Source organism: Ostrinia furnacalis, unplaced genomic scaffold (assembly GCF_004193835.3).
Source record: "Ostrinia furnacalis isolate ACB-3 unplaced genomic scaffold, ASM419383v2 OfSCF1217, whole genome shotgun sequence".
NCBI lineage: Eukaryota > Metazoa > Arthropoda > Insecta > Lepidoptera > Crambidae > Ostrinia > Ostrinia furnacalis.
Window position 1 is genome coordinate 187734 of NW_021131456.1, and position 14197 is coordinate 201930.

General features: G+C 40.7%; 2 protein-coding genes across 2 annotated transcripts; both read right to left on the reverse strand.

Moving 5' to 3' along the window:
• Positions 1-188: 188 nt before the first annotated feature.
• CatD (cathepsin D) lies at positions 189-6101 on the reverse strand. The gene is made up of 10 exons (XM_028303206.1): positions 5945-6101; positions 5789-5872; positions 5548-5674; positions 3861-3984; positions 3551-3669; positions 3362-3471; positions 2937-3023; positions 2649-2805; positions 1647-1853; positions 189-791 (listed from the first exon to the last, which is right to left on the reverse strand). Exons 2-10 carry the CDS (start codon positions 5848-5850, stop codon positions 630-632), a joined length of 1155 nt encoding a protein of 384 aa, XP_028159007.1. The 5' UTR covers positions 5851-5872; positions 5945-6101; the 3' UTR covers positions 189-629.
• Positions 6102-7466: 1365 nt separating this feature from the next.
• Positions 7467-12633, reverse strand: LOC114351889 (lysosomal aspartic protease-like). The gene is made up of 9 exons (XM_028303234.1): positions 11077-12633; positions 10795-10915; positions 10136-10259; positions 9875-9993; positions 9542-9651; positions 9384-9470; positions 8995-9151; positions 8182-8388; positions 7467-7901 (listed from the first exon to the last, which is right to left on the reverse strand). The coding sequence occupies exons 1-9, from the start codon at positions 11142-11144 to the stop codon at positions 7653-7655; spliced, it is 1242 nt and encodes a 413-aa protein (XP_028159035.1). The 5' UTR covers positions 11145-12633; the 3' UTR covers positions 7467-7652.
• Positions 12634-14197: the final 1564 nt, after the last annotated feature.

A 14197-nucleotide genomic window follows, 5' to 3' on the forward strand; every position in this document is an offset into this window, starting at 1 on the left:
AATAAATTATTATCTACTTACATAAGTTTTATAGAGGTGACTAAATAGAATAAAAATAGATATCGGTTATCATATACTACTGTGTGTAAATAAAATATTTATATATTTTTTATACCTTTATTCTGCACAAAGTAAAAATAACGAAACATAGACCATCACTAGGTAAAATAATATTGTCATGGATGTCCGATTAAACATAAATTCTAGCAACATCTTATTGCAGAGTAAAAAGTAAAAATTTAAATCACATTATAGGAATAAACTGATGCATAGCATATAAATTTATGTTGAAAATGTCTTACATTTCTTTGGTTATCAAAATATACAAACTAGTGTATCTGCATCTAAAACTAGCATGATTATATAAAATACATATCTGTGACATACTTGTATGTGAGGAGCTACGATGAATCTACCATTATAGTATACTAACTACACATACATCTAATCTACTATGAGGGAATTCTACTTCCACTACTTACATAGAAATGATACAAAGCACATAATAATAATTATCATAGGTTGGTGTCCGGAGTGAACCGATGGAATTGACAAAAATATCCCTTCTACAAAACAAATTCGATGGCGGTCAGGCTCGAGTACCTAACGCGACGGCCGCGGCCGGGCGGTCAGACGGCGGGCGCGAAGCCCACGCGCTTGTTGGCCACGTCGAACTCGGTGTAGTACTTGCCGATGAACACGTCGCCCAGGATCCACAGCGGCCCGTTGGGCGGCGGGATGTCCAGCCCCATGAAGCCCGACAGGCACACCGTCTTGCCGAACTGCGACACCTGCCGGGGCAACGGAACACGTGGATATTGTTACCCTGGCTCAAATCTTTCAGCGAATTCTGAGTAGATTACAAATCGATTGAATTACGATTATACGGAACTAGCTTTTGGTCGCGGCTTCACCCGCGTGAAATTTAGTGCCACAGATTCGCATAAATTATAGCCTATAATATGTTAATCTGGGTTACACAAATAATAATACTGTAAAGTTTCAACCAAATCCGTTCAGTATTTTTTGCGTAAAAGAGTAACAAACATCCATACAAACTTTCACCTTTATAATAATATTATTAGGATGTGTTCATACAGGGTGGAAACGATGAGTGATCTCACTCGATTATTTCTGAACTATACAAGATATCAAAAAAAATGTTATGGATCCTGAAAGTGCTTCATGAGCTCTAAATGGTATCAATAATATATAGGTTACAGAATAAACTGGATCTATCAAAAAATTCAATGTTTCCATCTTCCACCCTGTAAATCTGTATACATCACTACATGAACATAGAAAAATCCTATTTTTTAAATGTAAAATAAAGAAAAGGCTTTGAAAACTATAAATTAAAAAAATCGTCTACGTGTGAACGGTAACGTCTATGATGTATGCGCTACTGTTTTTTTTTTTGCCAGGTAAGACTTAGCCTAGGCGCAGACCACCGACTTTTCGTTGGCCGATACCAAATCGGTGTAATGTGCGTACTTTCATACATCTCCATACCGATCAACAGCCCGACCCAATTATTGGCCAACAAAAAATCGGTGGTTTGCGCCTAGGCTTACTGCAAAAAAGACTTGCAGTGCAATGATTTTTATAAACATCAGTGCGCATACAGTGCGGAGCGCGGCACTCACCCGCAGCACGTAGTCGGCGCCGTCGAGCGTGAAGGTGGCGCCGGCGAGGCTGAAGGACACGGGCGGCAGGCGCGGCACGAGCGCGCAGTCGAACACGTACTGGCCGAACGCCATCGGCGACGCGCCCAGCGCCTGGTTCAGCGCCGCCACCTCGGCCGCCGGCCCGCCGATCAGCGACGTGCCCGTGTCCGCGATCGCCTGGCAGCCCTGCGGAGTGCGGACCGCGCGAGTCAGACGCCGCGATGATGAGCTCGGACGCGGGCCACAGACATGGATAGATGCCGCATGTCAATTTTATTAGATAATATGAAAACGAGCGTGCCAATGAGGGTTTTCGCGATTGAAAAATCCGCCAGATGGCGGGACGTGGATGTAGGGTCTGACTGCTGCGTGATTGGTGGATTTTGACATATCTGTCAGTGTCATGTCAAAAACAACCATCTGGTGGATTTTTCAAACGCGAAAACCCTCATTTCTTAACGTCATTTGTGTCATTTTGGCGACTTTTAGTGATTGCCGCAATGTAAAAATAATCATACTGCACTCGTAGTCACAAAAATTATCCTAGTACCTGCCCCTCTAGATAAGTTGCACTTTTTGATAGAATCGAAAATCGAATCCGTTGTAATTCCATACAAAAAAGGCCTTTCGACTGGTTTGCGATTATAATGTGTACTATGTCTAGAACTCTAGATCCACTGATGACCTACTTTCATAAAATAAAAACTAAGTCAAAATGTAAAACAGCGTAATCTTGCCAATACGCTTTGTTTCATAAAGCTAGGTCAGGTACTTTTGAATTTAAATAAGATTTTCCAAACGACCCGTTTTCTTTACGATCTAATGTAACGATTGACCAAATCGATGTTAAAATAACGTCTACGTCACTATACCATGTATGTCCATTTGGACATATCGGAACGTCACGCTTTGACGAGCTGCTTGCAGTATCTATGGTATCCATGTCTGTGGGCGCAGTTAGTGCGGGCAGCGAGCACTCACGTTGGCGCAGAAGGCGTGGTCGCCGGCGCGCACGCCGTCCATCCGGAACTGCCAGTAGGCGGCGCGCGTGACGGGCACGTACGTGAAGTTGCCGCGGTAGTGCGCCGGGTCCGAGCCGCCCAGGATGATCTCGCCGCCCTGCGCCGCCGCCGGGTCCCTGAAGCGATATCAACGAATGTTATTATTTAAACGGTGTGGTGCGCGAGACGCGCCCCTGACAGAATGCTCGTGAGAGCTGAATAAAGAAAATGTATTACAAATAATAAAGGAAAATGGAAATACACTAACCTATTCAGGTAAAAGGAGAACACGGGCTTGAGCAGGTCCTGGCGCACCATGTTGTCGAACACGGGCGTCACGCCGTCCACCGAGATGCTGCAACATGCGAGCGTTAGTACAATCGAAGCGTGCGCACTACGTACTATAATTATTTGTGATTATCAGAATACATCGTCAGTAGTTGCGGTCACACAAAGCGTGCAACGGTCAATGACAGTTATCGAACTCGCTTCAGCGCATAATTCGATCGATGATGAGTGGATGTTATTGAAATCTAAATTCTATTTAGTCGGTCAGACAGGTAATAAAAAAATATTGGACACGTGTTTTTTCATAATCGAATAATTATTGAAATTTTGTCACCTAGGCTATTATGACTCATAATTAGGAAGAGAACTGTAGACGTAGAGTACAAAGAGGCGAGGCGCGCTCACCTGCTGAAGGCCATGCCGAGGATGCCGTCGAACTTGGCGGCCACGAAGGCCAGCCCGGGCTCCGACAGCGCCTCCGCGAACGTCTGCTTCTGCACGCGGATGCCGCCCACCTGCCGACACGCGCCGAGCACATGACCCTCGAATATTGACACTAATGAACGATTCATTTGCTTTGGATCGTTAACTCACGGTGACGTCGTCGGTGGACAGGAAGCCGGAGAGGCTGCCGGAGCCGTAGTGGATGGCGAACTCCGTGCCGTTCTTGATGTAGGTCTTCGATTTGTTGCTGTCATACTTGTTGTGCAACACTGCATAGAACGGAAATATAAGATAGATGAAAAACCACAAATTAAGCCTTGGACCACGAAAAATGAGGAACCCTATTGACGATTTACCACTATATCTGTCAATCCGTAGTACTAAAATGTAGGTTAAGCCAATCTGACTCTAGTCTAACGGCCAATGAAGGCTAGCGCAGCACGGGGCCCGCTGTACTCACGGCAGGCGATGTTGGTGTAGTGGCACTTCTTGGACGGCACCCACAGGTTGGAGGAGCCGGTGTCGAACACCACCTTGAAGCTCTGCGGCGGCGAGCCGATGGTGATGGGCCCGTAGTACTGCGCCTGAAGGTAGAGGCGACTCGTGAGCGGCATGAAACGACCGTGCTACCTAACAGTTTACATTTCAGTTTCAATAATGACTCCTGACGATTCAGGAAACGTTCTGAATGAAAACAAAATTATAGAGAACGAGATTTATTTTTATAAAGCATAATCAAAGCAAACAATTTTTTTTCCTTTGTTTCAAAAATTATAATCATCAGAAAAACACTGCTGGATAATGCAGTAATTGAGCAATACTTTGCTCATTGTGTTGGATATTTCTAGGTAAACCAACTAATTGGATTGTAGATGTAGGCATGGAGGCGAAGCGAGCGGCAGCGCAGCCGTAAGTCATGTCTGATGTTGATGGTTCATCATTATTATTATCTTCAGGGTGGATGGATGGACATAAAATATGTAATTTGCACAAAAACTACTAGACAGATTTATATTTTAAAAAAAGTTACTTTACATCTGAATAGGGCTGGCTTACTGGCTTAATTGGGTAATTTAGTTAAGCCTATTTTTATTTAAATCTATGCTGACAAAGGCGAAGCATAAGCTAGTATATTAATTTTATATTAAAAACAAAAAATCTCGATTTTCATCAAGAGTTATTCCCAAAGAACTTATATCAGATAAAATAATTTAAAGGGTGTAATGGTATTGTTATTTAATTAGTACTTATTATTATCAACATTATTGTCCCTGTAATGACAATAAATGTAGACAATACAACACTCAGGAAACAGGTAATTAATTAAGAGTTAATAATAGCAGTACTTGCTTTGAAATAACTTGAAAATGTTTTAGATATAAACCAACATAATAGTCATAAAGTATAAGAAACTTAATATCTTTAAACAAGTTAAATACATATTTACAAGATATATGGTAAATAAACTAGTCAAGAGTACACTTAAATAATATATATATTTGTGATTATTTACCTACAGCGCAGTGATAACGTACCAGGTTATCAACACTCACTTGTTAGAGTGACCGAACTCAATGACCTCAAACTGGAACTCTTGATAACACAACAAGAGTCACTAAATAATAATAATATGTATTTTAGGCAAACAATAAAATGTTTATTTACAAATTGAGGCTTATGAAACTTCTTTGAGAATAAACACTTGTCAATGGATGAAACCTAAGGGACCTTATTAATAAATTTAATTGCATAAAACATGCTTGTTAGTAGAGTATTTGTTGGATTCACCTCTCCTAAGCATTGTAGCAGACTATTTGAGTCGCAATTCAAATACTTGGCATGCTACTATTATTTTAATGATAGGCATTGTTTCCAATAGATGATTGCTGCTATATTTAATAAAAGGTCTTTTAATTATAATTAGACATATAAATTATTATGAGCAATAAATAATGGACACATTTAATAAACAGGCAGGAATAAATAAACTATGTATGCAAGGAGTGAAATCCTTGCTGGTTAATGAATGTGCAAGAACCAGTTTGTATGGATTCAGGCAGCGCAGAACCAGTTGTTGAAATCCTTGTGGGAAGCCTTTGCCCTGCGTGGACGGCTCTAGGTGTGGGTGATACGGTGTGTGGACTCACATCGAGGTAGTTGGAGAGCGGCTCGGGCGCCGGCCCGCGCGCCGCGAACTTCATGCGCAGCGCCGCCAGCTCCGTGCCCACCTCGTGCAGGTGCTGCCGTACGCTCCGAAACCGGTACAGAGGTATTCTGAACGGAAAAAATACACAACGCTCACTACAAATCTTTTATGATTTTATTACAGGCTGTATAAAACCCGAGGTAAATTTTCATTAACCGTGATGCTGCAGTGACAATGCTCACCTCATAAAATCTGCCGCACAAGCGGTAATGCACACGAAGAGGAGGAATAATAATTTCCCCATGATCGCTCTGCCAAACGCGGCTCTGGAATGCAAGAAAACAATGTAAAAGTGCGTTCCAAGCTCAAAACAAATAATGAATCGCATAGTATCTTACTTTCAACAGAATGTTACAAATCACCGCATAGAAATAATTATGGACGCAATAGTCTTCGTCCGCAGCGAAAAACGATTGCCAAATGACTAATCAAATTTAGTTCCACAACCAATGAGCAAAAGCAAAGTTCAGAAAAATTTCAATTCAACCATCAACAAGTAACAGCAAGTGACAGTTCAGCTTTTTAATAGGAAAAAAAACAACACTGGCATCTTATCTTTTAAGCCATGTTATGCGGAATTTTTTGATTCATAAGTTTCTCGACCGACTCCAATAATTTATAAAATAGCACTTTTTTAAGTAACGCGCAATGCGGAACGCATTAGAACATCAAAAACTTTGTTCTCAACAAAGGTAGTGGTCGCAGGTTAGATCTAATAATATTGAGGCAATCAACACCACAATCAACACAAGCAATGATTTGTATCTTGTCGAGTTTGCGTCTATAGTATTCCGATTGATTTGTGTTATTTAAATATTGTGAACCACAACTTATTTATTTGCGCTAATATACCTAACGTTTAACGTACCTTTTCTTTTTTTATATTTGACGTTCATAAGTGCCACTTGTGGTCTAAAATTGAATAAATATTTTTGATTTTGATTTTAGAAAAAACCTGGGGCCCTTTGGGCACTTTGGGGTAGGGGGCCAGTGGCGTTTTGCCTTGCCAGCCGAAGGTGTATGTGTGTACGATGAATACATCGAAAATTGCAGCTTTAACGCTATAAAATATCATCCTGTAGCTAATTTTTTTTCTTATACTACATAACATAAAGTTACAGGGATTCCTATCGGTCGCTGTTAGCCTAGGCACAGACCACCGATTTTCAGTTGGCTGATTGATGAGTTGGGTCGGGCGGGCTATCCTATTGATCAGTATAGAGATGTATGATTCTTCATACAAATTAGCTCGCGGCCAACTAAGTCGGTGGTCTGCGCCTAGGCATGATTCATTTTATGCACTACTGTATCTAGGCATGTTTTTGCCCGCGGCTTCACCCGCGTGAAATTAGTTTGTCTTGTCACATAAATTATAGCCTATAATGTTATTCTCGGTTATAAACAATAATACTGTAAAGTTTCATCAAAATCCGTTCAGTAGTTTTTGCGTGAAAGAGTAACAAACATCCATCCAGACATCCAAACTTTCGCATATTAGTAGGATTTATCTAATGTGCAATAAATGAATAAACAAAAAAAAATATTATATCCGTGGGTCTAGACAAAGTGCCATTATAATCGCAAACCAGTCGAAAAGTGGTCGAAAAGCCCCTTTTTTGTATGGAATTTGACGGATTCGATTTTCGATTCGATCAAAAAGTGCGTTTTGTCTAGGGGGGCAGGTCAAGTAACTTCACTCACACGATATCTTTATGCAATTTAGAGATTAGTTTTTTTTTAATTTCAATTACTCTAAAATAATTTAGATAACATCTGACAGTAAGCCTGTTCCCTGCAATATGAAATCCCCGTTGACGTTGTCACTTAGTACGCAATAAAGATTTGAATTTGAATTGTCAACGGGGAATAGTAGAATAAGCCAATTACTATTCTGTGGTTGAGCCTAATTCGGGTTAGTTAGCCTAGTTAGGCCTAGTTGATGGTTGATCAAGGAAACATGAATAAGTCATACTTAATTACATAGTATATGGTTGGTTAGGTGTGATGATGACCCGTAAAAAAATAGACTTATATGTAATGAAAAGCCTATATTTCTTCACTCGTTGAAGAGTCTTGATCCGTTTCTTGTGATTCGTCCTCCGTGTTGCCTGTCTCTTCTTCGGAGCCGCCGTTGACGGCGGGGGCAAATCCGATGCGCTTGTTGCCAAAATCGAACTCGGTGTAGTACTTGCCGATGAACACGTCGCCCAGGATCCACAGCGGCCCGTTGGGCGGCGGGACGTCCAGCCCCATGAAGCCCGACAGGCACGTGGGCTCATCGGACCGGCCGTCCATCTGAAAGTCGCACCGATCAAAACTAAATTTCGCCGGCGATATTCATTCATAGATTTTCTCGCCAATATTTCAATGAGGGTTTTCGCGAATGAAAAATCCGCCAGATGGCAATACGTAGACGCGAGGTCCGAATGCTGCATGATTGGTTATTTTTGACATGATATCGACAGATATGTCAAAATCCACCAATCACGCAGCAGTCAGACCCCACATCCACGTCCCGCCATCTAGCGGATCTTCTCATTTCGGAAGCCTGTGAATGAACACGTTCGGGGCGCACCACGATGACGTAGTCCTTGGGCTCCAGCGTGAAGCGGCGGCCGGCGAGCGTGAGGGTGACGGGCGGCAGCGCGCGCAGGGCGCCGCAGTCCAGCTCGTAGTGGCTGCGGCCGGCGCGCCGCGCGCCCAGCGCCGCCTGCAGCCGCGCCACCTCCTCCGCCGGCCCGCTCACCAGCGACGTGCCCGTGTCCACGATCGCCTGGCAGCCCTGCGGTCCGGTGTGTTTCGTTAATTCATTTTGTATTCGCCAAATTATTATCATTGTGCCTAATACCACAACATAAATGTTCTGCTAAAATTATACAGCGTGAGTCAAAATTTTTTGCATCGAACCGTTTACGAGAAATTGAGCGTTACTGTTTGGAAAACATTACAAAAACTCGACGTTCTAGTATCTAAATATTTACGCTGGGTAAAATCTGTTAAGCTACATACAAAAAGCACCGGATACTTATAATTTACTATCGATAAAGTTACTGTTTTTAGATGGTGCAACTCAGAAAAAAGACAGATAATGCATCGATTGCCAGTGTTAAATTGTTATGTTAGTGAGTAAGTATTTTTTTTATTTGTTTGTGCAAGTGTTAAAATTTTTCGTGATGCCATTTAAACGTGCGTCAACGCTCCGATTCACGTTTTCTGCCTGCCAAACTGTATTGGATTTGTGTCGTATTTACCGTAAGAACAGATGTTTCACGTGAAGCGATTCAAATGAAATAATTTCAAGGCAACGAGACACGTGTTTTACATCAGTCCTCTCCGTTACTCTTCGCTGAAGGAAACGGATACTAGAATAATTGCCGGGTGTACTCACGTCGACGCAGAAGGCGTGGTGCCCGACGCGGATGGCGTCCACGGCCAGCTGCCAGTAGTAGGCGCGCGACAGCGGCACGTAGTGCATGGGGCCGCGGAAGCGCGCCGGGTCCGAGCCGCCCAGGATGAGCTCTCCGCCCTCTTTCGCGGTTTGGTCCCTGGGTTAACGTTCATGATGACACTCATTTTATGCAATACTCTTTTTTTTAAATGTAGGCATCCATTCAGCGATTGGCTTGCAGTGACACACGAGTGCGTCGTGCGGTATCTGTTCCGCAGTTGTTGTCCACTCAAAGCGGCCTAACGATTTATCGGTGGTCTCATATTCTTAACATGCTTCACGGTAGTTACAGTATAATAAACAGAGAAGAATAAATTTCAAAGGTTTACCTGTTGAGATAGAAAGAGAACACAGGTTTGACCAGGTCCTGGTTCACCATATTTTCGAACACGGGCGTCAAGCCGTTCGCGGACAAGCTGCAAAACAACAAAACACGTTAAAGTATTCGAAATTTAGACTAAACACGCTTCCTTGTCGCGGCGCTCACCTAGCGAAGGCCATGCCGAGGATGCCGTCGAACTTGGCGGAGACGAAGGCCACGGACGGCTGGCGCAGCGCCTCCGCGAACGTCTGCCGCGCCACGCGCAGACCCTGCACCTGCGCACACACACACACACGTCTGAGGTCGAAAATCCTTGGACATTTTACATTGCGCGATCTAGTCACAAAGTTAGCAAAGCCACTAAAGGTATGGGACAGATTAAAAAGGTTTAGATCATTTATGCACAGAGATGCTGTGGTACAATAGTGGTACAATAAAGAGAAGCGCAGCTCATCTCAACAGCGCAGCTGGCATATAAATAAATAATGAAGCACTCACGGTGACGTCGTCGGTGGACAGGAAGCCGGAGAGGCTGCCGGAGCCGTAGTGGATGGCGAACTCCGAGCCGTTGGAGCGGTGCGTGTGCGACTTCTTGCTGTCGTACTTCCTGTGCAGAACTGGACAAAATTTACGTTTAATCAAATATTACGTATCGTTCTCCGTTGACTCATCTTTTGGTACCAAAACCGAAAACCCAATGGTGTACTAATGCTGTTGGCATGTGCGCGCCGATCGGTAGGGAAGAATTGGTATACTAACGGCAGGCAAGGTTGGAGTAGTGGCATTTCTTGGACGGCACCCACAGGTCGGACGAGCCGGTGTCGAACAGCACTCGGAACGTCTGCGGCGGCGAGCCGATCGTGATGGGCCCGTAGTATTGCGCCTGCGCAAGACGCCATGATTAGTCTAAGGAAATGCGTTCAACCTTATCTAATTTATTGACAGATTTTAACAGATTTGTTATTGTATGAAAGAAATGAATTTTAGTTATTAATATTTTTTCTATTATCTTCTTATTTATAAACTAGCTTTCCGCCCGCGGCTTCGCCCGCGTGGAATTTTGTCTGTCACAGAAAAACTTTATCGCGCGCATCCCTGTTTCAAAAACCGGGATAAAAACTATCCTATGTTCTTTCCCGGGACTCAAACTATCTCTATGCCAAATTTCATCAAAATCGGTTGCGAGGTTTAAGCGGGAAAGCGTAACAGACAGACAGACAGACAGAGTTACTTTCGCATTTATAATATTAGTTGGGATTAGTTGGGATTGGGATTTACATCACTAACAAGATGACACCAGCAAAATATTACTAAAAACAATAAAATTTGATTACATTCTAAATGTAAATTTAACCATAGGTCTCGATATAAAACAACAAGTGAAGAGTATGGATAATGATTTTAAACAGCGCACTCACATCGAGGTAGTTGGAGAGGCGGACGGGCGTGAGGTCGTCGGCGCGCGCGTTTAGCAGGCCCAGGTCCAGCCCCGCCTCGTGCATGAGCCGCCGTATGCTGGGGAACCGGAACAGCGGCAGTCTGCGCACGGACCACACATCAGTATAGGCTCCGCCCCGTACCGTGTATCACAACTAGCTTGTCGAAGTGTGGAATACCTCTGCCACTATTGTTTTGCTAAGTTAGCATATTTTTGCAGTAAAAATATTGTGGAACACTGTCCCATTATTAACAACTCTTACCTCATAAAGTTAGCCGAGCAACCGGCGATAAATATGAAGAGGATAAAATTTATTATTATTTTTCCCATTATTAAAAACAGATCCGAAATTATCTTCGAGTTATCGATGTAAAAATATTTTTAAAGCTCCTCGTCTATAAACAGCGACAGCTAAAAACCAAATGGGAACCAAAAGGTGCGCGCGCGCCAAAATTGAACTGTCAGACGTTTCAGCTTTTTAATATAATCTTCGAAATAAATAACAGCACTGGCTTCTTATCTTTTCAGCCATAGTAGCTTTTTCTTTAGCCGTTCCGTGGCATTTATGTATTCAAAATAATCATACCGTGTTATATAATCCTTGAAATAATTATTAAGGATTTTAAATCGATGAAACGATCACGAAACGAGTAGCGTGCCATCATACACGTGTTAAGACAAAGTCACGCTTAAATAAGTTGAAATTAAATGCTTGTCGTTTATAGGTTCCAGTCCGATTTATTTGACGGGATAATTAGGTAGGTACTTAGTTATTCGTTTTTACAAGCTTTTACATAACTTGCGTTGTATTGATTGTTTAAGTCAAATTGTGCAACAGTAATTCAGAATGGAAAAAATGTCAATTTTATTCTTGTTTTAAATATACGACGATTGAATAATTGAAATATGCATAATCTATTGTCCTGCGATAAGCACATGCATTTACTGAAAGTTATAAAAGTGTTGAGTTAAGAGAAAAATAAATATGTAGTATGAATTTTTAGTTTATTTTAAAAAGATCACAATCATAAAACCATTTCATATAATTTGTCGGTAGTCTTTAGTTTTTAAATGAATAACAATTAATTTAATTTGATTTACACACATAATAATTAAATCAATATGTACTACCAAGACAACCAATCTCGCAATATTACTTTTATGTGGTTGATTATGGCCAAATGTACACGTACGATCTTAAAACAACACAATACTCGTACAGGCTAGGCGGCAGTACAGCCGACTTTAGTTAGTAATATACTACGTGTTCAGCGCACTCCTCGCTGCACTAAGGCACAAGATCTCGCAAAATGACCCCTTGTACAGAAATCTAAGATATTCACTATAAGAGCTATTTCGCATTACATCCGATCCGTATCCATGAAAATAAGGTCCAGCCAGAGTAGTCACAGAACAATTTCTGTACGGTAGCGTACACTGAACACACTAGATTACATTTCCGTCTTTTCTAGAGTTAGCTAGTTATTTCTCTAGATCCGTATTTTGACGGATTCGGATTAGAAGTAATGCGAGACCAGCTCTAAGTACGATTTAAGTTAATTAGTAACGTACTAATCGAATGGGAGTTCTACTGAGAAACGATATCATTTATATTTATAAGTAAGTATACAAGTGTTTCCATCATACAAAGAGACATGTAAACCTCGCTTAAACATGTACTGCCTGTTTTTAAGGATAATGTTTCCTAAGGCATGGTGTTCGGCGGAAGGTTAGACAAACTTCGTGGGTGTATAGGTAGGGTCATTTTAAGAATACAAGTTCGCCCATTTGACCCTAAGTGAGCTACTTTTTTTAGTCGATACATAGATAATAATAATAATAGATACAGGCCAAGAGCTTCCTCGTTGTGGAAAAAAAAATATGGATAATTTTTGTATTATTATTTCATTTTCTTCCATAAACTTGGGATTTTTGATGAATTTCACTATCTAATTACTACATGTGATATGTCATTGGAAAGAAGAGAAGCTAGAGATGTTTTTAAGACGATTACCAATCCATTATCACATTTAATTTTTTTATGGAATTTTAAGTTTAATTTTTTATCGTGGTTTGTACTTTTGTTAAACTTTGGCGGCTCATAACTAGCCATCCAATCCTTATCAGGATCTGAAATTTATTTTATTTGATTAAAGACATATTAGATAAAAAAAGCGGTTGAAAATACGCTAGAAAAAAAAATTGAAGTAGTTTTTAGGCCAGAAAAAATAAAAATACCAATTTAAAAAAAGTAGCTCACTTAGGGTCAAATGGGCGAACTTGTATTCCTAAAATGGCCTTACCTATACACCCCCGAAGTTTGCCTAACTTTCCGCCAAACATCCTGTATAAATTGGAATTTTATAAAGTGAGATGCCTTGGGTCAAGTTAGTATTATTTAGTAAATACCTACTGAGGTACACAACCATTGTTACACTTATCGGTTAAAAATGAACTAACACACTTAAACTCATAATTACAAACAGTTTTTTCAAATAGCCTCCGTAAGATAAGTGTACTTAATAGCTTTTTACATTATGTACAATGGCTAAATACCGACTAAGTTGATGAGGACGGCATTAAATATACAGGAGGTCAAAATTAGCACGTCACACTAGACACTGGAGGTAGCTGGACCTAAGACGCCTGGAACAAGGCTAATATGTCCATAGGAAAGTTTCATAAGTTTTGAGATATGACCAATATAGTTATTAATATCCATAGAAGTTTGTTGAGTTTTGAAATATGACTTGATATGTATGCCCAAATCAATGTTGTTGAAACATTGTTTAATAATAAATGGGTGGTTCTACTTTTAGAGTCCATCACAAAAATAAGGTTGTCCCCACATTAACGAAGGTTAATACTATAATACAAAATGAAGAAACTATCATTTATTTTATTTAAATAAAGTTAATAACACCTGTTTAGATTATCTAGTTACACTAAGTTTCAGTTACAATTTAACTGTGTTAAAAAAATGACTTCAAACTTTTATAACAAAGCTAAAACGGCATGTCCCCATTAGGTGTTGCTTAGAACTATTACGCTTTTTAGAAATAATTTGTTGANTTTGTTTTTAAGTAATCTTTAAGATAAAGTATAGTTTTCGATCCAAATTATCGTTATTTACGATTATTATTGACCTTTTGGAAAATTGTATACTTCGTCACACGTATCCTTCGTAACAGGTGATCCTACATCTAAACGATGTGTCCTTTGTGCAGTTAAATAATATGTTAAGAACACTAAAAACACCTCAGAAAAAGGTATACGAATTTTGTATTCGTTTAGTAAACCAGTTGAAGTAGTTCTTGAAATGTTTTTTTTTTCTTTAATACTCTTAGTTTCAGTTCCTATTTGTGTAGGTTTTTACTGATTTT